At 34.4% G+C, this 26,618-nt stretch overlaps 1 protein-coding gene across 4 annotated transcripts in view; it reads left to right on the plus strand.

Moving 5' to 3' along the window:
- Nucleotides 1-26,618, plus strand: part of LOC149566639 (actin-related protein 4-like) — a 233,136-nt gene that overhangs the window by 37,198 nt on the left and 169,320 nt on the right. For all 4 annotated transcript variants that reach the window (XR_016362264.1, XM_089819941.1, XM_089819942.1 and 1 more), the window contains exons 6-9: nucleotides 12,057-12,137; nucleotides 12,455-12,515; nucleotides 12,631-12,680; nucleotides 26,124-26,178. Coding sequence is in view for 3 of the 4 variants with exons in the window: in XM_089819941.1 (XP_089676067.1) it covers nucleotides 12,057-12,137; nucleotides 12,455-12,515; nucleotides 12,631-12,680; nucleotides 26,124-26,178 (247 nt within the window). In the remaining variant the exon portion in view is untranslated. The remainder of the gene's footprint in view (nucleotides 1-12,056; nucleotides 12,138-12,454; nucleotides 12,516-12,630; nucleotides 12,681-26,123; nucleotides 26,179-26,618) is intronic.

Raw genomic sequence — 26,618 nt, forward strand, 5'->3', positions numbered from 1 at the left:
AAAAGTTCTGAAAGATTTAAATATTTCTGAATCTGAAGTGATTATTTGAAACCCTCAAGTTACTGAAAAATGTCTCTGCAATTATCTATGTCAATCAGAACGATCTGCATTAAGAAAAAAGTTGATTCGGAAAAGTAGTAGAGAAATTGTCGGAATTTTTGTGTAGTAACATCTAAGAAAAAGGAAAGGCAATCTGGGCCTAGCTAGGGGATGTTTAGGTTGCTGTGGATTGTAAAAATCCTGGGGATATGGTCGGAGAGAGTGAAAAAGCTCTGCAGAAGGTTGGCCATTATTTTAAGAATTAGAAAAATCAATTTTAGATGCAGAAATCTGGCCATGGTTATATTATTATGATTCATTCTGATATCAGTTAACTGGTGCTTTCCATTAGTAGCGTAAGGTATCAAAAAACTGTCCTTACTTGTAGTTATATCCCTTTGTCCTGGAGTTTGATGCCTGTGTTCTAGAAAAGGGACCAAGGTGTGAGATATGATCATTGGGCTTCGTTCATTTATCCATGAAAATTTTAAATACTAGTGCTTGCATCGGATGGGGTGCAATGGTGTAGTTGATAGTAACATACAACCTTTTTTTGTGAGACCATTAAATTGATTATAGTTTAAATAGATTAAAAGAAATTGAAATCTAATTTTAATGTCAAAATAGTTCATGAAGACGTCAAAATAAAATGATAAGACAATATTATCTTGAAAATATTTAATGAAGGACCTTTAAGAATCATTGAATTTATTTACTTGGGAAAATATCACCTAACACCTACTATTGCTAAAGCAGAGGAAAATGATAATATAACAAGGAGAAAATTTATTGTTTAGAAAATAAAATAAAGAAATAAAAAAATATATACAAATTCTATGAATTACTCTATAATATTTATTATGATTTGGGTAAAAAGAAATTACCTATTGCTTAGGTTGGTCTAAATGTAAATATTAGATGACAATCACACAACTGCACTTTTTCCACTACAATGTTGAATAGCTTCAGTTGTTTAATGTGCTTTTTTAATTGAAAGGTGAGGTAAATTAAAGATTTGTAATGGCAAGGAAAAAGAATCACACAAATGACTATCTTTTCACTATAATATATCACCATATTAAATATTGAATATTTTTTAACTTTGAATGTCCGAAAATTTCTACTGATTTTCATTTATTGCACCTACCAGTCATAGATCTGCAGATTAAATAGATACTCATAATATTATTCTTATGTGTAGCTCTTTTAGGATTGATTACTGTTGTTTGTGCTTTTGGTAATAATTGTGGGGCGAGAACAGTCTGAATTTTCAGTGTAGGAAATAGAGCTCTATTTTCTAAGAAAACAAATGTTGATAGCTCCTCTCATTAATGAACTATAAATTTATAGTTTATCAATGAATATTAGTTCAATTACAACTCATTCAATTATTATGTGAAAGATTCAAGTGCAAATCAGTGTTCAAGATCTGCACTGGGCGAAAGGTATTTTCAGACGAGCAGTGCAGTTGCATATATCGGCACATAGGTACTTTGTTAAAGGTTCTTAACATTCTGTACAAGAAATTTGTGAATATTCTTGAGCTGCAGTGACTGCTGGAATAGTGTCAAAAATGTTTTCAAGTCAAGGGCTTATAACAAATATTAGGACTTCATATTTTATTCTATTTTATAATTATTACAAAGTAATTGGTAAATATTTGTTTGTTATTAATAGATATCAAGAGGTCAATATATATAAAAGAATAAAATGATGCTTCCTTAGGTAACAGTCGTAAACAATAACATTCTATTCTAGCTAAAAGAAAGCTAAAGAAAGCTAACAAATAACTATAGACTAACTAATATTAGAAACATTCTAATATTTACAATAGATTACAAATAGATAACCATTAACTAATAGTAGAAGCTTATTTATAATCGCAATACCCTCTGTTAATGGTTAATCTATCCTCAACACCAAGTTGTCTTCTGAATTTGACAAACTTATCAGGACCAAGAGGCTTGGTGAGAATATTTGTAGTTTGATCCATGGTAGAAACATACTACAAGACTATTGTCCCATCTTCAAGCAGCTGTCCTATGTAGTGACAATGAACCTCGACATGCTTGGTTCGTTCACGGAAGACTGTATTGTGTGCTAGCTTGATAATGCCTTTATTATCAACAAACAAAGTAGTCGGTCCTGCTTGTGACATCTGCATATCCCCAAGCATTCGATGAAGCCAAACAACTTCACATCTTGCCTTAACACTCCTTCTGTATTCAATGTCTATGGAGGAGAGAGAAACTACTTGCTGCTTCTTACTGGTCCATGTGACGACAACGGATCCCAAATTGAACACATCCAAAAGTTGACTTTTTTATGGTCAACAGAGCTTGCCCAATCTTAATCTGTGAACCTATTGAGTCTAGGATTAGAACTTCGAGAGTAAAGAAGTCCATAATCTGAAGTGCTCTTCACATAACAAAGCACATGCTTTGTTGCCATCCAATGATCAGCCTTGGGAGCTGTCATAAATCGTGAGATATAGTTGAATGGGAAGCTGATATCGGGCCTAGTAGGAGAGAGTTAGATGAGGCTACCTACTAGTTGCTTGTATGTAGTATCATCAACGGGAGGAGAATTAGATTTGGCTGGTAACTTAAGACCTTTCTACATGGGTGTAGATGCAGGCTTGCAATCCTGCATATGAAATGTGTCTAATAGAGCCTTGGCATATTTGGATCGAGAGATGAATAGATGAGAAGACTGTCGCCAAACCTCAACACCTAGGCAATAATGCATTAGCCCAAGGTTGGTCATATCAAAAGACTGGCATAAATTTTGTTTGATTACCTGAATCAGAGATGCTGAATTGCTAGTGATGATTAAATCATCCACATAAATAACCAAAAGGATGATGTCACTGTCAGTAGTCTTGATATACAATTTTTTTTTTCGGAAGAACTCCTTTTGAAGCCTTGATCATTCAAGTACTTATCAATTTTCATGTACCATGCCCTAGGGGCTTGCTTCAAGCCATACAAAGCTTTCACCAATTTGAGAACTTGATGGTCTTTGCCAACAACCTTGAAACCAGGAGGCTGCGTCATGTAGACCTCCTCGTAGAGATCAACATTCAGGAAAGCACTCTTGACATCCATCTGATGGACCTTCCAACCAAACTATGCTGTCATGGCTAGGATTAATATGATTGTGCTCATCTTTGCAGTAGGAGCAAAGGTCTCATAATCAATGCCTTGACTTTGAGAAAAGCCCTTTGCAACTAACGAAATTTGTCCTTATCCAAAGTACCATCACATTTGTATTTGATTTTGTAAACCCATTTGCATCCAATGGGTTTCTTCCTTGGTGGAAGATCAGAAAGGACCTAGGTGTTATTCTTCAGTAGGCTCTGGTGTTCTTATGTCATGGCCTGTTCCCACTTTGGAATTCCTTTTGCCTTGGAATATGTTTGATCTAAGAGTAATAATAGATTTTCCAGACTCTTTTTCAACTAAAGGTATAAACTTTTGAAATACACGAAATGCATTTGATTTCTTTTTAAAGAAAATATACCCATATTTTTCTATTGAAATCATCAACAACCAACTGAAAATACTTGGACCCAAGAACAGGAGGAGTGGCCATAGGGCCGTAGATATCAACACAAACAAGCTGAGTACCTGAGAAGCTTGCCATGAATTGCCATTGGTGAAAGGTGTGGAATATTGCTTCCTAGACTAGCATGCATCACAAACTCCAAGCTGTTGAGTCTGAATCTCTGGCAAATCGAGGACATGCTCTTCCTAAGCAAGCTGAGAGAAATAATGGACATTTAAGTGCCCATATCGCTGATGCCAAAGTGTGCTAACAGAAGACTATCGAGGAAGCATAGTTATGTCCTGAGAATCACAATAATCACTAAGGTGGAAAAGAACATGATCCTCAAGACCAACCGCAACAATTTGACTGAGTCACCCTATCAGTGATGGTACAGTAATGTGAACTGAAGGTGATATCTAACTGTGGAGAATGTTGCAGTAACTCACTGATTGAGAGTAGATTTAGTTCCATCCCTAGAACGTAGTACACATGGAGGAAAATGAGATTCCTCCCAACAGACTGAATTTGTATGTTGCATTTACCATCAACAGTGTACTCTTCTCCACCACCAAAAATAAGAGAATTTGAGTAAGGCTGGTAGTTAGTGAATCGATCTCTGCAATGGGTGAAATGATGACAGGCACCTAAATCAATTTACCGGGCAAATGACTTAACATGATCTGCAGGTCTTTTAGCCATGAAGGTGTAAAAGGCAGATTCTATATACTCAGTGTGCTTTGTTGAAATCTATGATCGTTGCAAATGTACTAATAATGCCATTGTATTGACTATTTTCCAAATGCAGATATGAGGACTCATAAATATGAGAGGAGACATGTCTCATGAAGAGACATGTCTCTACGATTAAACATCACTAGTTAACATATTAATATAATAGTAATATAAATAACCATATATGTAACTCATCTTAAGCATATATGTAATATTAATATTTTAACCATATCTGTAATATATTATTATATAATATTTATTATATAATGTTATATAATGTATAATATATATTATATTACATATATAATATATATTATAGGATATTTACCTTAAAAATGATTTACCATCAACAAGGTATTTCATGTTAAAATCAATCCGACATAAGCTATAACGTTAGCACTCCCTCTTAGCTAGGGAGGATTTATAGAACACATTATGCTCTCAAGAATATGAAGAGATATCATCTCAATATGATATTCAATTCACTGTGAGGCTAAATTTCTCACCTTTCATAACACACAATTGAAGTAATTTCCATAACTTTAAAACACCACCTTAAGTGTGGTCTATAGTAGTAACTATGTCATGGTGTTCGACAAGATTTGGCCCAAAGAACCATAACAAGTTGGTTAGCATGGTGTCCGACAAAATATGGCCCAAAGAACCATGATAACATGTCTACCATTTTTAAGATCGCCACCTTACAATGGTTACCTTCTGTTTGTTTGTTATCATGATTTCTAGCACTCTGGGACAACAATTTAATGAAGTCTGTCATGATAACAGGTCTACCATTTATAAGATGGTCATCTTATAATGGTTACCTTTTGTTTATATATGTCATTGAAAGATCATCACCTTTCATTACATATCATATGTGAAATAGTAACCACCATGAGCCCAGTCAGAGGGTGGTACATAGGCTTTCACCTTGATTTTCTCTCATAGAGAAGAATGCATTACAAGGAGTTTCACTTAGAACTTCTCCTTATAAAGAAGATATCATTCACAAAGGATTGCACCTCAAAAGAAATTCTCTCTCTAAATAATGATCCTGGGAAGTCAGGTCTAGTAGTTACTCCCTTAGAGACTCTCTTCTATAAGGATTCTTGTCAGACTCACGCTGAATCCAATATCTAAATTTCTGGTGATAAGTCATCACTTCCTCATGATATACATAGGAGTGGGCCCATCAAATTCATGCAATTACCCACATGTATTTCTAGACTCCCTCTGAGTATCAATCTTCTAAGCTCCCGTGTCACCTTAGAAGTGTCATACTTCCTCTTAATGTAGAAGAATCTCATAATCTCAATCATTAAAGATGTTTGCTTCAAGAGCCTCACTTTATCCATGTTGATCATCAGGGTCTTTGGAGCTACTATCATTTGATTGACTCTGCACAATATTTGGTAGTATATTTAAAGTATCAGCCTTCTTCTCCTTTAAGAATATCCTCAAACATAAAGGAAAAGATCAAGGCAAATAACCCTAATAGTATGTATAGAATTTTAAATAAGAGAGACTATAATGAGTAGATAAATGTAAAAGATAAGAATATTTATCTGCACATGAAGATCAAAAATTGCCTTCTTAGATTATATGAGGATGGAACATCTCCCCTCTAAAGAAGGTTCAAGTGGGAATGAAACATTGATTATTATTCCCCCCACAATGTAAAATTCCCACTCATTCTTATATTGTGAACAATTTTGCATCAGATCAAATATGGATTCCTTTGGCATCATCTCTCATGTTGATTACCCAAATCTAAGATCTACCCCTTCTGCAAGTAAAAAACTGATCCAAATATCAGATCTAAATCAACCCATATCAGTGCTCTCATGTTATGTGTGGCCCAATGATTCCTTCCCAACCGAGACACTCTTGAATTGTCGGGTTGTCTATTCGAGATGACAATGCTTGATCCACTTATCCAAACTGATTTGTGTTGCCCTTGCTATCCAAAATGAGCTAAAGACCTTGATGAGCTAGTTAGATGGTGGAAACATTGAATATTACTATTTCCACTCATTTCATTTTATGGAGTCGGGAGATTTCTACCAATTTTCTTTAGGAGTATAATATATTAGTGATCTCAATGTATATCCACCATATTGACAAAATGATTGTTCATCCGAATCGCATATTTCCTATCTCAGCTACCACTGTGATGACCCCTCTCCTTAGTAAGTTTTCTCTCAAAACGTGGGCCCACGGTGCCTAGCACCTTTTGTATTAATTGAAATAAAGTTTTCACTCTCAATTTGTTTAAGGTGGTAGTTAATATGAATATATTATTTTGATAGTGAATGTACATTTTTATTCATCCTCATTACTTTATACCGGTTGCTACCCCCTCGCCATTTGGGCCCATGCAACTATATTACATTAGCCAGTTAGTAGAAAGAAACCTGTTCTGAGGTTGCATTCATTTACATTCCCATTTCATACTTCCTTATCACTAAAATTATGCTATCAACACTGTAGAATCCATCTCAACATTGTTTACTTCCTTTGAATCAATATGAGTGAGATTTAAAAAGGTTGATAGAATAACATTCTCTATCTTCTCCCTCTCTTTCAAGGTTGTCTCTATTGAAATGTTAATCTCCCTCTGAATCTCAATCTCTCTCTTCCTTACATACTTAGTGGGACCGAATGCTCTCGTAATAGTGTGTCTCATATGACTCTACATTGGAAATAATTTATCTCTTTAGTTTGCCTTCTTTTTCATGTTCATACCATAACTACTTGCACCACTCATATGATTATTGCCTTTGGAACTTGCAATATATGAAATGATAGATTAAGTCATCATTATTCAAATAAGAATATGTATCATTTATACATATATTCAATGACATTTAAAGAGGTCTCCATGCATTAATCTTCTAATTATTAAATATCATACTCCTAAATAAAATTCATTCATATATCACAAACTCGTATATTTCATCTATAATATCCTATAATCTCTAACATGGAAATGAACATTATGAAATAAATAAATATTAGTAGTAAACATACCTTTAAATATTACAAGTAAACATACCATTATTCTCGACACCTTTATCTCGTGTATATGTATTTATTCACATCCACATGTAATAAAATGAATGGTGATCTTGTTTGAATCTCTTTCGATGCCTTGCAAATATGGTCGAAGGTTCATTTTGGTGTGTTGGGTACTATCTTATCGGGGGTCCTTTTATATAGCACGTATGACCATATTGTAACGACGTATTTAGTGAAGAATGTTGTACTCATATACACACACACACACACACACATGTGGCACCTAAAGTAATGTTTGAGTCCAATACAATCCACACGTCCAATATGTGAGTGGTCCCTTGTTCGTTATCCATTTTAATCATTGCTAGCAAATGGCTTACATTTACCACAGACAAACCAAATAAAAATATTATCATTTTCTCATACGTTTTGCCTGTAGATGGGTTTCCATGTAGGATGAAGGGTTTGGTATTCTAACATTTTATTCCTTCTTTCTTTTCCCATATTCTTCTTGGAGATTTTATTTCCCTACATTCTCCATTATAAATTATATGTTCCATCCCATTCGATGGCTCTGCAGTTTGGGATGAATGACCCGCTATATCATTTATAATTAAACTTCCTGATGGTACTTTGCCATACGTTTGGTTCTTGTTTCTTCCCTTCGATAAAGTCTTATTTCATTGTATATGAACATCCTTGAATTCCATGCAATGTAGGGCTCCACCAGATCAGATTACTCTTTATGCAAGGCAAGGGTCAGACCACTAGTGAAGTTGAGGCTTTTCTCAATCTACATGATGACTTCCACAAAGTCTAGTGATGAATATCAAGGCTTTTCTTCAATCCACAAATCAACCCCCAACTCTCCATGTGAAGGCATTTGATTTGATCGTTGACTGTGTATCTTCAAGATTCAAACTTGATTCTCGATATTTCACTCTATTCCTCTTATTGTTCTTTTTGTAATGAACTATTGTTTCACACAAATCTGAGTTAAATTTCAACACGTCAAGTTCATGAACACTGAATATTAATATAACTTTGATGCGCTATTGTCTCTTGAAACCCGACTAGTGGCCGTATATGCATTCATACATAATTGATGTTTTACATGTTAATTACCATCAACAAGTATACTCTTTTATTTTCAAAATACCAGGTGCAGGCTTCTTACAGAGCAAAAAATAAAGATGATTGTCTTTATCGCTTGCTTATCCATCCTTAGAGATTTGGGGTTTTGTTGATTATATGTCTCATTGTAGCACCAAAACCAAATAATTTTGATTTCCAGATTTCAAACCTGCTTTGATACGATGTTGAAATCTAGGATCCTTGCAAATGTACTAATAATGCCATTGTATTGATTATTTTCCAAATGCAAATTTGAGGACTCATAAATATGAGAGGAGATATGTCTCATGAAGAGACATGTCTCTACGGTTAAACATCACTAGTTAACATATTAATATAATAGTAATATAAATAACCATATATGTAACTCATCTTAAGCACATATGTAATATTAATATGTTAACCATATATGTAATATATAATTATATAATAATATATAATATTTATTGTATAATAATATATAATGTATAATATATATAATACATATTATATTACATATATAATATATATTATAAGATATTTATCTTAAAGATGATTTATCATCAACAAGGTGTCTCGTGTTAAAATCAATCTGACAGAAGCTATAACCTTAACATGCTTTGCACTGTTCGCTTTGGGTTGCGAACTTGATTGCTTAGATTTGGCAACTAAGTGTTTTCGACATTTAACCTTCAAGTGACCAAACTTGTGACAATAGTTGCATTCAATGTTCTTCAGGGAGCCTTCTGAAGCTGGAGCAGATGACTTTTGCTGAGAAGACTGTGGAAACTTGCCTTTATCCTTCTAAAAGGATTTAGCAGCAAAGGCTTGCTTTGTGGAGGGGCAGCTGAAATTGCTACCGAACTATTGTTTCCATCGTTCTTGCTGAAGCAGAAATTTGCAGAGATCGGTCAACTTCAGATCAACACCAAAAGACATGATGTTGAGAGTCTTGATAAAATGCTTGAGGACTTGGGTAAACTCCGAAGAGTGATAACTACAATGTCCTCTTCCTCCATCTTGCAACCAAGGCAAGCAATTGATCACAGATTGCCTGAATTCTATTTAGGTGAGCCTAAAGCAATATTTGCTCATCCATGATAATAGAAAACATAGTGTTCTTCAATAAGAGAGCTCTTCTTTTCTCAGAAGTCTCATGAAGATATTTTAGATGTGCCCATATCTCGGCAACTGTGTTGCCGAATGGAGTTTGAGAGAGCTGATCATTAGCTATGGATAATGTGAGAAGCATCACCGCCTCTCGATAATTCAAATCCCATGTATCATGATCAGCATCGGGGGCATTCAGATGCTATGTAACACCCAAAACAATCTGATCGGTATTCCGATATTCAAAAATTGCTATAATCCACAACTTCCAAGTACCATAGTTCCAACCATTGAATTTTGAATTGCTCTCAAGCAAAATATTTGTTAAAGATGCAATAGTATGTTTTTCAATGAAAAAACGTGGAAATCTATGAAGGCACATTTTCAAGGCCAAAAATCGGAAGACCCAAAAATTTGAAGGGGTACCTAGAAGAAGGCTCAAAAAACCCAATAAAAACATGTTGGTTTTCAGATCCATTGGCTCAAAAATCGAGTCATACAATTGTGGCACTTAGAACAATCTGATGACAATCTAGTTGAGCTCTCAAAAAACCCACAAGAATATGAAAAGAAAATATTTTTGGAGCCCAAAAAGTAGGTTTTTCAAACAAAACCCTAGTCAGTGGCCATTGAAGGTCAGAGTTGTAGAAAAAAATGGTGATTTTGGTAGAAAATGTTTGTTTTTTAATTTTAGAGAGGGACGTCTATGGCTGGAGATTGCAGAAACAACACCAAAGATGGTGTATAGGGCGCATGTGTTGGAAGAAACAACTTTCAAAAAATGTGAAAAACAACGCTTTGTTGAGAATGCGCTGAAAAAAGTGCAGCGATTGTTAGTGAAAACAAGCACCCTCCCAACAATAGCGGACAAAAACGACCTTGTGAAGCTCACGATTTTGATGCCTTGAGTTGCAGCCACGATTTTTGGTAAATATTTGCTTGTTATTAACAGAGACCTAGAGTTCAATATATACAAAGAAATAAAATGATGTTTGCTTAGGAAACAATTGTAAAGAATAGAAACATTCTATTCTAGCTAACAGAAAGCTAAAGAAAGCTAACTGATAACTATAGACTAACTAATATTAGAAACATTGTAATATTTACAATAGATTACAAATAGATAACCATTAACTAATAATAGAAGCTTATTATTAACGTAATAATAATTTGATTACTAGGACCATTAGGAAAGCAGCTCTAAGCAGGTCAAAATTAAATCTTTATTATCAACTGCTCAGAGCAGAGAATAACCATGACTGGAAGTACTTAGCTTTTATTCATTCAAATTCTATACCTTCAGTGACTGTTATAGCAGCTTAAATAATTTCAGCCTTTAGCTTTAATGACTATTGGAGTACCTTTAATAACTTTAGAATTGTTTAAGAATAAATTGTAAACAATATGAAAATTAATTATTAAGAGCGGCAAAACATGACACTTCACATGGTAAACCATCACATGCAAGCACATGCAACCCTAAAAAATCAGAGACTTTTGCTGCAACTAAGAAATTGCGGGATTAGAACCCTTAACTAGGCAAAAATTCTTGAAGATGAACTACTAAATTTTCATAAAATACCTCTTATTTCTAAAAATCGAAACACAAATATCTGGGAAAATATTCCAGATCAAAAGACCATTAAATTTTCCTTAAAAAATCTGCCAAATTTTATGAAATCCCATAGACCTACTCTGATACCATCTAATGATAAATCGATGTTGCTGTACTTGTATTAAACAAAGGAAATAAAAGCTCCTTATATAGATTTACAAAGACTATGTTTCTAAAAGTAACAATCGTGAACTAAAGATAGAAATAGAAACTACCTAATAGACTAAATAGTAACTAAGATGACCATTAAAGAAACATTATAATATTTTAATACATCCAGTTTAGAATTTGTTTCTGGGATCGATTCCACAAGTAACTCTTTAACAAAAGTGAACTCAGCAAAGAGTATAAAGCCAATGTGCGACAAAGTTTGCTTCTCAGACCAGCCTGCTAGGTGTTCAAAGCCCTGTAACCATTTGGCATGCAAATGTAGATGACTTACTGTGAAAAAACGTTAATGGCGGTGCAAATTGTTCTGGTGAGCAGTTTTTGGCAGCATGAGACAATCTCGGTGGGCAGTGCCCATATAGTAATAGCCTATTGGCTAATTATAACAAAGTTATATCTTTGAAAGACAACAGTATCACATAGATTTAAGGTAGTTTTATTGTTTGTCATATCTGCATTCAGTTTTGTTATGGAGCCACTTTCGATGCTCTAGAGGATCTGATAAATTTTTTATATTGTAAAGAATGTAGAATATATTTAAATGCTGTAAAGGATCTAGAAGGGTTTTTGATGTTTTAAGAGGATATATAATTGTAGTGCTCAATAAATCACTATTCATTGGGCCAGATATTCTCTATGATTGGAATATGGTTTCTGTTAAAGGATTTCTTTGTCTCTTCCAATAACTTGAACTTATCCTATTTGGATGTAGGGAGCGCTTGCGAATCGATCCGAAGGAGCATCCAATGTTGTTATCAGAGCCATCATCCAATTCACAAACTCAAAGAGAAAGGCAAGTGCAAGTCATTAAGATGTTGACCTAAGGACCTTAATACAATTTAAGAATTTTAAATTCTAATCCTATAGAAAATGGGAAAGTCAAGTGCATATTTAATAATGCTTCATTGATACTTCAAACAAACTTTGGTTGGTAGAGTTTCAGAAATGTGGACTATTATGTTGCAATTAAAGTTCTTTTTCTTTTCTTTTGTATATCTTTGACTTTGAACAGTCACAGTAAAATGTGATGCTCTATTATCAGTTACATATGTTTCTACCACTCTTCTTGAAGGCCAAGATTTTAATCAAGAATTGCCAATGTTTCAACAGAACAGCAGAGGTTATGTTTGAGAATCACAAGGTCCCTGCACTATTCTTAGCAAAAAATGCTGTATGTTTTCTTACTTCATGCATTTGTTTCCATTATTTCTTGTTTATAGCAATCATTCAGTGTCATCATCTTTATGAATTTCATGGTGATTATATTGGGGTTGCTACTGTGGCAGGTGCTAACATCTTTTGCTTCGGGTCGTTCTACTGCTGTAGTCGTTGATTGGTCAGACTGGATAACTATTTTGTTATTGTATAGATTTGTGTAGTTCTTTATAAATGCATAGTATATGGTACATTCCGTGCAAATAATATAGAACCTATCCTCATTTGCTAGCTAGATGAATTAGCGTGAGAAAAAAATACTATCATGTTTCCCTGTGTCTACATATTTTTCTGTGGTTTTTTCAATGCAAGGTTAATGAATAAATTATTCTATTAATTGGAAAGTGTCTTCTCAAATTATGCTCTTTATGAGGTACAATAACAATATCTATTTCTCCAGACTCTGGATTAGTAATAAAAAGTTCTTGGAGAAAATTAAGGTTATCAATAATTTAACTCCGCCTTCTTTAAAACTAGCTATCTAATCAAAAGTAAATTCTAAAGCTTAGATTCATTGTAATTATTTTTTATTTCAACCTGTGAACAATAGATTTTCTATACAAAAAGCAATTTCTAAGAACTTAGAATCATTTTAATTTTTTTTTTATTTCAGCAGCTGAACAATAAATATTTTTTTATATATATCTTCTGGTCTTTTACAGTAATTGACCTTTTCTTAAAATCAATATTGTTTACAGTGGTATGTGGGGATGGATCCCTAATTCGATAATTCCTTTCCGGGCTGCAGCATCTCTACCATGTTTTGGAAATGTGTTGGGACATTTTTCGGCTGCCCCTGATCTCCTAAATGGATTGGAAATACCTTAGAATGAGTCAAGAAGCAGGTTGACATGGCTCTGACATCCCTTGACTATCCCCCAATGCCCTAGTGATTTTTTAACTAGAGTGGAGAGGCATGCCCTACTGATGTAATTGATATATATAAAAAATGAAGTTTGAGGAGTGTGTGTCGTGTGAACAAAGAAGATGAAGTATATAAACCAAGAGAGAGAGCATTGTATAAAGGAGATTTTCCTCAAAACAAAAGATGACAATTTAAAGCAAGTCAAGAAGAGAAATACAGATCAAAGAAAGACAAGAAATGACTTAGACAAATCAGTAAAAGAAGCAGCAAAATGTAGGAGGTTTATTTCATGAATTTTTACGAATGGAATTAAGGTAGCGCATGGTTTATTTAAGATAGGCAACAACTTTTCTCGAAAATGTTGTCATTGATGTCAAGAAGAAAACATGAAGAGAATGTTTGCATAGTTATCTTTAATGTGAAAGCAAATGAATGAGGATAGAATGATGATGGTACACGTGTCATCATTAATGTTAAAGGGTAACTCCTCTGCAGCTAACAGGTATCAATTTGAGCAGAGTAAGTCATGGTAATCAAGAGTTAGTAATTCTCTTATTGAGTAGTTATTGTGATGATCAAGAAGAGATGTGATTACATAAAGCAAGCAATTTGACTTTAATGATCAGTCTCTATATACGATAGCAGTCGACTCTCTGAAGGTGTACTAAAAATGCACATTTTAAAGAGAACAACTCTTTCCTTAAGAGACTGAATAGCCTATGTGATACAAACAAGGACAGTGTTGTATTAAACAAGCTTAAATATAGCTATCTCAATAAGGAGTGATCAGATTATGATATCAATGTTGAAAAGTTGTTATTGATGTTCTATTACGTTTGAAAGTTGAAAGACAAAACAATACAAATCTGAAAGCAGCTAATTCATCAATATGACCGACTTAATGGATATAATATGATCAATTGAGCAAGTAGATTTCATCCATGAATGTGTGTATTAGACAGTGTTTAATAGGAAACAATCAATATGCTTATTTATTGATAGTATGCAGTGATGACTTACACAATGTACACTGATGTGAATGCGAAGAAGTAATGTCCACACACAATTGGGGGAGGGGGGGCGGTGGTGAATTAGTTGTGAACAAATGTAGTTAAATCCAAACTTATAAATCTGATTGCCAACAATAAAAAACAATGATGCATAACAGTAAGAAACTATACACCATAACACAAGTTTTTTTGACTAGGGAAACTCTTGATCACAGGGAAAACCCCGGTGGGGATGCTATCCACAACATAATGTACTAATATTTTTTTTTTTGTGAAAGGATGTGACCTTGTCAGGATTCAAATACAGTTCATTTAGTACAACAGTCCCTGTTAAAAGGACAAATCCCTACTAGGAGACTTTGAACCTTTGTTAGAAGGTTATAACTCTGTTAAGTACACCCACTATCTAAGTGCAACAAAAAAAGTGAAAGACAATACTTTCAGGATGACATATCCAATGAACATGAACTGACTAATTTGCAACTTACTTACCAAAGTAGTTCCTTTGAAGTCCACTCAGTCAACCATCATCATCACTTCTCTGCTTTGATAATCCAACATTAAGGCTCGTATCAAATGAATCACGACATACAACTCATACATACATAAATAAGGAAAACAACTTTCCTTTATACCCTTTACAAATAATTAATTAGGCTGGCATATTAGAGCTTTCCAAAGTACAATTAGTTACATAGAACCATCCAAAGGCATACATGCCTTCATAAATATAAATACAACCATTAGATTTAGTTTCCCACATGCTACTATAATAAGATTAAATTTTCCAATGATAAACCACATGTTAGTATATCAGAGCCGGCTGCCAATAAAATATTCTGCATGTTACACACTATTGACCTTTCCAGAATTATTCAAATGCTTCTCACTTCCAAACATACACTCACTAACAATTCTTCTATCATCTGCCATTCTCGCTAGAATTAATTCTTGTTCGCCAATAAGATGTAGTAAAAATTCCTGCAACTCTCTGTCATTATTTCCTGTTCATTGGGCTGCTACAAGTCATCACTAAACAATCTGTAACTTAACCAAAACATCACATAAACTTAACCAAAACATCACATAAAGTATAGCGAACATAGATATGATGTCTATACTCATTTGACTGCACACATACAAGCTTGCATATCTAAATCTGTCAACCATTAACTTCGCTGATCTGATAAATAACCTGTGATATACATAATTTTAGTCTGTCATGAACACAAGAATATTTGTTGTCATCAAAACCTGCCATCAATACAACATCTCTGCAACTTATCCAAGTGCCAACTATATCTTCGATTCCTAACAATCTCCCCCTTTGACACTGATGGCAACAGTAAACAACATAATACAATTTTCTGAATATCTTTAATATATACAATCTTAAAAATTTAAACTTCTTATGCATATACCTTCCCTGGTTATCTCTGATACTTGCTTGCATATCTTCCTTGATGAAGGTTTTTCATTGACCTTCTCCCCCTTTGACATCAACATCTCCCCCTTTGACATCAACAACAAAGGTGCCAATATGTCAAATATCAAGGCTCTCTCGCAAGTTCTTCCTGCAATGAAGTTCACTCCACCTTTGATGATAATCTCATCAAATTACCCACATTGGATTAGACCAATCTGCAACAAAAAATAATGTCAAATGCTAACAAATTTGTTATGACAAAAAACATTTATATAAGAGCTCTAAGACTAGCTTTGCACCACACAACCACTCCCCCCTAAGGAGTAGTACCAAGCATAGTGTTTAGATGAATAAATGTGCTCTTAATACACTGGACTGATGCATATCTGCACCAATTACTCTTCACAAGGTGGGGCTGTTACCCCAAGCATACCTCTGAGATACACAAAGGTGTCCTTAGCCAAAGGTTTAATTAATATATCTGCTACTTGCTCTTTTGTGCTCACATATTCTAATCTGCTTTCTTTCTCAACAACTTTCTTTCTCAGAAAATGATACTTAAGTGCAATGTGCTTAGTCTTTGATTGTAAAACTAATCCTTAAACATGTTAATGGTACTCATATTATCACAATTTATGATAATAGGCTCAAGAATTTTATACCAATGTCCTTTAGCATTTGTTTCATCCACATCAACTGATTACAATTGTTTGCTGCTGCTACATATTCTGATTCTTATGTGGATTGAAATATGCAATCTTGCTACTTGCTCAATCATGAAAGTAGCCTTCCTCCAAGAAAAAATGCTCCTCCACTAGTACTTTTCTCGTCATCAACATTTGTTTCTCAATTAGCATTTGTATAAGCATTTGATCTATCATACCGTAAACCAATTTCAAAATTTCCCTTAGAGTATCTAGATATTCTTTTTACTATTGCTAGATGTGTTTCCTTAGGATTTGCCTAATATCTTGCCACAATGCCAATTGCACTAGCTTTAGCAGGTCTACTATGAGTATTACTGTAAGCCACCAATCATAGATCTATATCTTGTCTGAATAATGCTACGAGAATTATTATTAGTCAACTTACACCCTATAACTGTAGGTGTTCCAACTGGTTTGTAATTCTTCATACCAGATCTTGCTAACAATTCCTTAAGTGTCAACTTACACCCTATAACTATAGGTGTTCCAATTGGTTTGCAATTCTTCATACTAGATCTTGCTAACAATTCCTTAAGGTACTTAGTTTGAGATATGAAGATACCATATTTAGTCTGAGTTATTTGCAGTCCCAAAAAGTACTTATCTCACCTATCATGAACATCTCAAATTCTCATTTCATTTCATCATTAAATTTATTAGTCACCTTTTCATTTCCTCCAAAACTAATGTCATCCACAAATACTTCAATAGTCAGTATTCCATGTGAATAAACTTTATATATATATTACTGTCAGCACTTGCCTTCTTGAATCTCAAGTTTTGCAAGTTTTTGTCTAACCTCTCATACCAAGTTGTAGGTGCTTGCTTCAATCCATCAAGGGCTTTCTTCAATTTGCATACCATATCTTCATGTTCTGTCAATGGAAATCCATTAGGCTGATCAATGTATTCTTCTAGTTCTCCATTGAAGAAAGCTGATTTGACATCCATCTGATATACTTTGAAAAGTTTGTTAACTGCGCAAAGGTTTGTTCAAAATCAATATCTTCTTGTTGTAAATAACCTTTACATACCAATCTTGCTTTGTTTCTTACCACTTCTCCTTGCTCATTAATTTTATTTCTGAATACCCATGTAGTTCCAATAACATTCTTGTCTTTAGGCCAAGGGACTAATTTCCATTTATTGTTCTTTTCAATCTGTTCAAGCTCTTCTTTCATATCATTAATCCATGGCTCATCTTTGCATGCTTCATCATTATACTTAGTTTCAAATTGTAAAATCAATCAAGTCTCATTTCTCATTTCTCCTCTTGTCATTACTTTATTACTTGTATAACGAATAATTTGATTATCAAGATGATTTAAAGAAACATACCTAGGTGTTCTTTGTTCTTCTCTAGGCTCATCAAGCTGGACATGAATTCCTTTATCAATCTGAAAGAATAGTTCTTGTTTTGCATTCTGATTTTGTACTGGTCTTTGATTTGTGCTCACTTGGTTTGTATAATCATCTGAATCTCACTCAAAAGTTTTTTCTTGTAGCTGAAATTTTTCATCAATTCTTACATTTGCACTTTTAACAATCTTCTTTAGCCTTAAGTTATAGCATCTATAAGCCATACTTTTAGTAGAATATCCAAGGAATATACCTTTATCACTTCTAGGATCAAACTTCCTTATTAAATTATCTCTTTTGATGTAATATTTACTTCCAAAGATTCTGAAATATTTAATAGTAGATGTATGACCAAACCAAAATTCATAACTTCTAGGATCAAACTTCCTTATTAAATCATCTCTGTTGATGTAACATTTACCTCCAAAGGTTCTGAAATATTTAATAGTAGGTGTATCACCAAACCAATGTTCATAAGGTGTTTTACATGTTGCTTGTCTAATCTGAACTCTATTCATGGTTTATATTGCAGTATTTATTGCTTCTTTCCAATGTACATGTGCCATTTTATCTTCAAGTAACATCACTCTTGCTGCCTCGCAAACTGTTTTATTTCTTCTTTCTACTACTCAGTTCTGCTGTGGTGTTTTAGGGCTGATGTTTGTTTGCAAATTCCATTATCCTCACAATATGCATTGAATTGATTAGATGTAAATTCTGCACTTGTGTCAGACCTTAAACATTTTATCTTTAATCTTGATTCATTCTCAACTTTTGCCTTAAAGATCTTAAACTTATCAAACGCCTTAGATTTCTCTCTTAGGAAAGCATCCATCATCATTTTAGTGAAATCATCAATGAAAAGAATAAGATACTTCTCACCATAAAATGTTCTTGCCTTGGTAGGCCACATATATTTGCGTGTACGATATTCAAATTCTTTGAAGTAATAAATGCCTTGCTCTGAAATGTACTCCTTTTCTGTTTTGCCATCACACATTCGTTACACGTCATGTTAGAAGGTTTCAAAATCTTAGGTAAATCTTTGACAAAAGTGAAATTACTAACCTTTTCACTATGATTTTAAAGTTTTTATGACAAAATCTCCTTTTCCATAACAAACCGTTATCAACTTCTATAATAAAACAACTTATCTGGAGGGGTTTAACTGAAATACATTAGTTCTGGTCGTAGTACCAGTTACAATCTCATTTCCTTCCTATCCTTAATTGAACATTTCTTATTAGTGAATTGTAAATGATAACCCTTGTCTAAAAGCTAGCCAACACTTAGCAAATTATGTTTGGTCCATCAACAAATAAATCATCATCAATGTTAGTCTTACCATCAAGTGATACTGAACATTTTCGTTTTATCAAGCAGGGTGCATTGTCACCAACTTTGACAACACCTCCATCGTAGCTTTTTAACTCTACAAACCTGTCTTTGTGACCAGTAATTTGATGTGAACGTCCACTGTTTATAATCTAATATGTTGTCTTTTTCTAAACATGTTAGGACTTTCATCCTTAATTGCAAGAATTCCTATTTCATCCTCATTATCACTATCCTCAAAGTTAATATCCCTAATCTCAATCTCATCATTACTAACCTATAAAAATTCTTTAAGAAATTTTGACATTTAGGGTTTAGGTTTAACCTTGGATTCTCTTATAGGACATCTTAATGCAAAATGTCCACTTTTCTTGCAGCTGTAACAGTGTATAGGTAACTTGCCTTTAAATACTCCTCTACCTCTTTATTCTCTCTTTGCAATGAAGGCTTCAAGTTCATCCATCTTTCTTTCCCTTTCTTCAATCTCCACCCATTCACTTGCATATTCTCCAAGATTTCTACTATTGGTGCTCGCACTCTTGGTTATTACTCTTTTGTTCTTATGTACACTAGCTTTATGTAACAAACGAATTTTCTTAACCAATTTTGAACTCCTAATAATTTGTTAAATAAGTAACTGATTCCATTTCACAAGACAATGACTTCTACTAGCCGAATATAACTGTGATTAAAGTAACTGTTTCTAGTCTAACTGCATTTCATTCGCAGCTGATATAACGAGAACAAAAGGAAATAAATTTATATACATTACTATCAATCTAACCATTTCTAACTGATAACATATTCAGCTGAAAATAAAGTAACGACTAACTTTCTTAATTGAATCATATCAACTGAAATATTTATTCAATGTAAATGTCAATATTTACTTTATCTAGAAAGCTAAATTGTCTAATTATTCTTGTAAGGGTTAAAAGTAAAGTGTAAAAGAAACATACAGTAATAACGGAAGAATCCCTTTATCTTGTTGTTCAAGCCTCGGCATTGGTGAGAGAAGCATTGACATGGTTTAACCTCCCAACCTCGGACCATGCTTATCCCCACACATCTTAACTTATTAGAACGACCCTCCCTACCTCGATATCGGGCTTGGGATGTTCATCAGTCTAGCCATCCGATCTACCAGGTGGTTTGAGTGCCTCATTAGTTATACCTATATAACTGACATCTACGGACAAACAAATGATCTCAAGATTGGCACATAAGGATTTCAATTGGGTTCGTGAACCCAATCTCCACCACTTGACTTGACAATAGATTCCATTATTAGAACTTGCATGAGCTATTAGTTAATTGTTATTCAAATCTAATTACATTGTTGTTTCTTGCAGGTTAAATTCCAGCTCTTCACCATTCTATGGCCTCCATGTCGGCTGAATCCTAGGTGTTTGAAAGATTATAATCATTCTTATATTATTGATACACCTCTTTACAATCTCATGGCTTCTTGCCGCTGAATTCCTCGGTGCTCTGAATCCACGAGTATTCTGTTCATTATGACAACATGTTTATTGAAACTGTTATCAACACTCCTTACAGTTACAATTCTATTTCATAAAGGTGTTACGAATACACAGAGAGAACTAAATGATCTCAAAAAATTCAAGGATTTGTAGAAGACCATCGGCAGGGTAGATTATATGCTGGTGCATTCGGTTTATTACCTGATTGAAGATAGACTTATGAAATCAAATTACATGAAATGTTCCGTTCACAGTCCTAATGATATATGAGTGGTTTTACTTCAGTAAGGAAGACAATGATCGATTTGTTTCATACACTTAGCATTGTAAAAAGCCGACTGTAGTCGGTCCAATATTCAGGGATGATGGTATAATATTTCGGAATGCAAGCAATTAAATCATGACTTGCATTTTGGCTGGATATCAGTCGGATGTGGCTCCTCCTGTCCTTGGTGGATGCTTTTGTAGTGGAATTTCTTTCAGCGCTAGCTTGATCTCTTGACAGAAATAAGGATTGAATAATGTTTTACAGACTGAGCAATAGAACTTATTTGGTTCGGCTGGGAATGGGTCTCACGGCTTAGTGGAGAGACGTGACAGACGAGAAAAGAATGAATAGCTTGGTCGGCTCTCGGCTCTTTAAAAAGACTTAGCCGAGACTCTTCAGCTTCTATCGGTTTCCAAGATAACCCATCGAATTCAAACATTAATTCGATTTTGAAAAGAGGAGAAATAAGGAGGGAAAAGAAATAAGGAGTTGAAGAGTTATAAACTTTATTTTATTATTATAAAATGCTCTTATATACTTTCATATAAGTATATTAATGAGGTGACATCATTAGATTATATTATTATAATTTATGGGTGCCTTTTTCATTTTTATATTTATGTGTTCCTATTTAAGTGTTTATTATAATGATAAAATAAGAAAATTCAATAATAAATTTCTAAAGGTATGAATTATATTTTAATTTAGATTATTTTATATTTTTATTATTTTGTTTCCCTAATAGCTCATGCAGTCCCATAATGTAACCTATGGACAAGTCTTCATATCCTTTCCAAGGGAGTCTTAGGTCATACCTATCGATCCTGATGACTGAACCAAACGACCATCCCATTCCGATGATCCTGTTTAGCAATGCTTCCCCTCTCTTCAATCTTCTCCTGAAATCACCCAAGCAAAACATTCTTGCCAAAATATTAATTCAAAATATATTGATCGTTAAATCAAACAACTGCTAGTCATCTAATATTAGTTATAGGTTACTGATCATTTCATCAACGTCTATAAATAACTAACTCATTTCACATGATAAAGAAATAATTCGTTAACAGTTGATGCAACGTATATAAATAACTAACTCGTTTCACATAATTATTATTATTACACACCAAGTTGGATGCCAAGAGTTAGAAACTCATGCTCTCTGGATACAAGAGTCTTCACAAAGCCTACCACTTGATTTACACTGAGACATCTCGTCTCCTATACAATCTTGATGTACTCTTTGATGAAAAATGAGGACCATTCGTGCCTGTTTCTCCTATTCCTAATCCATTAGATCAGCCTACGAAGGCTCATGATTTGGGAGTTAGACTTCCATGAGATCCACCTGAAGGGAGGGCTTCAACAACTCCAGTTCTACTAGTGATTCCTATACAGACACCTTCGACTTCTCCTGCTAGATCACCTCGATTTGTAGATGCATTACCTGAGTTTGATCCATATTTTTCTAACGAGGAACTTGATCATAGAGCATCTCCTGATGCTAATGTTGGTCGATCTTCTCTCCAGCCTAAGTGATGGGTGAAGACACTTGCAAATCTTCGAGATGATGAGCTCATCAATGGGAGAAATGCTCGGAAAAAGAGCAAACCTATAGAGTCACTTAATTTTGCTCTTATGGCCAACATTCATAGTGTGTTTGAACCTCAAACATACTCCTAGGCTAAAGGAATTCCACAATGGGAACAAGCGATTCAATCTGAACACCAAAGCCTACGGAAGAATCACACCTAGGTCCTTTCTGATTTTCGACCAAGGAAGAAACCCATTGGTTGCGAATGGGTTTACAAAATAAAATACAAGTTTGATGGTAGTTTGGATAAGTACAAAGCTTGTTTAGTTGCAAAGGGTTTTTCTCAGCGTCAGGGCATTGACTATGAGGAATCCTTTGCTCCTATAGAAAAGATGGGCACTATCAGATTAGTACTAGCAATGACAACACAATTTGGTTGGAAGGTCCATTAGATGGATGTCAAGAGTGCCTTCCCGAATGACGATCGACAAGAAGAGGTCTACATGACGCATCCTCTTGGTTTCAAGGTTGCTGGTAAAGAACATCAAGTTCTCAAGTTAGTGAAAACTCTCAATGTTTTGAAGTGGGCCCCTACGTCATGGTACATGAAAATTGATAATTACCTCAACGATCAAGGCTTCCTGAGGAGTTCTTTAGACTGAAATTTGTACATCAAGACTACTGATTGTGACATCATCCTTCCGATTATTTATGTGGATGATTTGATTGTCACTTGCAATTTGACATCTTTGATTCATGTAATCAAACAAAGTTTATGCTTGTCTTTCTATTTGACTGACCTTGTGCTCATGCATTATTGCTTGGTGTTGAGGCTGGGCAACAATCTTCTAGTATATTCATTTCTTAGTCCAAATATGCCAAGGCTTTGTTAGTCAAATTTCGTATGGAAGATTGCAAGCTTGCATCTACACCTATGGAGAAAGGTCTAAAGTTATTAGCTAAGTTTGATTCTCCTCCAGTTAATGATACTACATACAGGCAACTAGTAGGCAACCTCATCTATCTCTTTGCTACTAGACTTGATATTAGCGTCGCAGTCAATTACATCTCACGCTTCATGACAACTCTCAGGGCTAAATATTGGATGGCAACAAAGCGTGTGCTTTGTTATGTGAAGGGCATTACAAAGGCTGAATATAGAGGGAGAGTTAAGGCAGGTTGTGAAGCTGTTTGGCTTTGTCGAATGCTTGGGAACATGCAGATGTCACTAGCAGGACCAACCGCTGTGATTGTTGATAATGAAGGCGTTATCAACTTGCCACACAATCTAGTCTAATACCATGAATGAACCAAGCACATGGATGTGCACTGTCACTACATATGGCAGCTGGTTGAAGACGAGATAATAGACTTGTAGTATGTTCCTACAGCGGATCAGACTGCAGACATTCTCACCAAGCCTCTTGGTCTTGATAAGTTTGTCAAATTCAAAGGACAACTTGGTGTCATGGATAGATTAACCATTAAGGGAGTGTATTGCGATAATATATTGCTTCTATTATTATTTAATGGTTATCTATTTTTAATCTATTGTAAATATTAAATTTTTCTAATATTTAGTTAGTTGTTACCTAAAATAGAATGTTTCTATTCGTTATGATCATTTCCTACGGAAACACTGTATATTCATTTGTATATATTGATCTATTCATCATTGTTAATAACGAGCAAGTATCCAATTACTTTGTAATACATTGAGGGGATTGCAAATGGATTTTGGCAATGCCCAGAGCTATAAATGAGTTTTTGAGTTGTACAGTTCTCAGGCATTGGTTACCTTGGCACTTAAAGGCAAATATCAGTATTGCTTGGTGGTTTGGCACAAACTGTCAATCTACTAACAAATCAATGGATCAGCAGATCCATGCTCTATTTCAATTGGGAGATGCTGATGCCAAATTGGTGATGGTAAAAGTTGTGAGAGCTGATCTTTGGGGCGTCTGTCATGTCCATGATTGTGTTTTATATGAGAAGTTCATCTCATACATTGTCAAAGGTTTGGAATATGCTCTTTGCAGCACTTGGTAGGTGGGAAGATAGTAAAACGAGAGATGTGGATGCCATTTGCGGGGTTGTGGATGGACTTTGTATGGTGCCAAAATTAAATTCTATGGATATTCTGGACCTTAATGTTGAAGGAAAGAAGAAAAAGATGAAGGCATCATGGAGCATGTTGTGGAAGGGGGAGCAAAAGCAATATAATGTGGGGTAATTTCGTCAATGTGTGAGTTACAAAGAAGGATCGCTCCCTTAGTGGCTGTTGACAAAATGATGGCTATTGGTGTTGGAGTGGGCCTTTTCTCCTTGTCTATTAAGCTTTTTCCTTTATGCAAATTTCTTTAGGAATATAGTAGAGAGAGCTACTGCCCATGGTAGTACTTCCTTCAAAATTAAAAAGTATTGCATGAATTCCAAACAGGTATCAGTCCCATGCCAGGGAGAATTTCTATGAGGGTGAGCTTTTCTTTCTAAATAATGTGATGACCATTCAATGTTAGTTCCTCATCCATGCTAAAACTTTGTCCCTGAAATTTAGGATATTCATAATCTGCAGAATCAAAGACCAGTTACAGTGGCAACTTAATTCTCTGAACATTTGCAATTTATGAAAATCCCCAGTCTTTTCGAAGTTTTCATTAGATGAATGAGTTCTTGGACAGCTGTTATGTTTTCTTGAACATTTATTTCCCATAAGGGCAGAAGTTAATGGATTTTCTAAAATCGTTTGGGAGAGAGTTCTTTCGTCTTGTTGCTAAGCATTCACCAATAATTGTTGACCATATTGCATATGGGTTCTGTTGGTGTTTAGGTAGGCAGCCATTATGCAGTTAATTTGTAATTAATTCTCAGCAAGGTAGAGTAATGCAATCACTTGTTTTATATATCCTGTCAGCTTTTGGTGCATGATTGTGCATTCTGATCTGATGTGTCAGAGTGTATGTAAGTTGAATCCAATTTTTCCTAAACAATAGAAATTGACAGCAACTTAAATAAAATGCAGTGGTTTAAATTTTTGAGATCTAGGGCTTTCACAATTTTAGCAGTTACAGATTTTTTAGATATGACACGAAGGAAATTTTTAGAACTTTCTCTAAACCTTCTGCAATTAATTCTGGCTGCTCAAAAAAGTTGGAAAGATTGGTTTTGTCAGAAAGAGAATGTTGAATCCTATTAATGAATCTAATGACATAAGAGCATAGTGGAATTGCTTTATGATCAGAAAGTACTCATTGTACATGCCTCACTGGGGAGGGTAAATTTACTTTGGTTTCTTTAATGGAGAATATTTCACAATCCAGGTGAACATATTCATGAATAAGGGAGCTTGCTACATTTTGGAAAGTGTAGTCATTTTATATTTCTAAGCATGTAGGGCTGTTCTATTATCTTTAAATTTGTTCTTTTTCTTCTATGAGGTGCATCTTTATACTTGAAATTGACTGTTTTGTTTTTCTTCATTAAACACCTTTTTGCAACTTGTGATGCGAATTTCCTGGTTGGTGTTAATGAAATTGAAAATTACTCATCTATTTTGAATATTGTTATTGGCCATAGTGGTGGCGGACCGACAACTGTTGCTGTAGTGCATGATGGTTATGTTATTCAAAAGGTATGGGAATTCACTATCCAATCACGTTAGCCTTATTCATTTCAATATTTAGTAATTCAGTTGTATATGTTGCTCTGAGCATATGTTTAAATGAAGATACTTTAGTCTAACAAATGAAATAAATGTACGCAATGTGGTTGCAAATATCTAGATGATGGTTGACTGTTGGCAGGAGGGGATAAACAGCAAGTCAACAACCTAGGTTTTGCACAATGTATAGCTATTAAAGACCATTTTGATGCGAGACACGAATTTATAACAAGATCTAAGATAGTAGAGAAAGCATAAAAAAGGTTAGATGAATTGCTTGGAAGTGTGTGGGTTGACTCAAGCAATGACGTATATGCTCTTCTATGGTAATTGCAATAATAATTACAAAATAATTGTTAAAATACTTGCTTAATATTAATAGAGACTGAGAGGTCAATATATACAAAAGA

The sequence above is a fragment of the Cupressus sempervirens genome, chromosome 3 (assembly GCF_028749045.1).
Source record: "Cupressus sempervirens isolate cs-2001-9-10 chromosome 3, ASM2874904v1, whole genome shotgun sequence".
Lineage (NCBI taxonomy): Eukaryota > Viridiplantae > Streptophyta > Pinopsida > Cupressales > Cupressaceae > Cupressus > Cupressus sempervirens.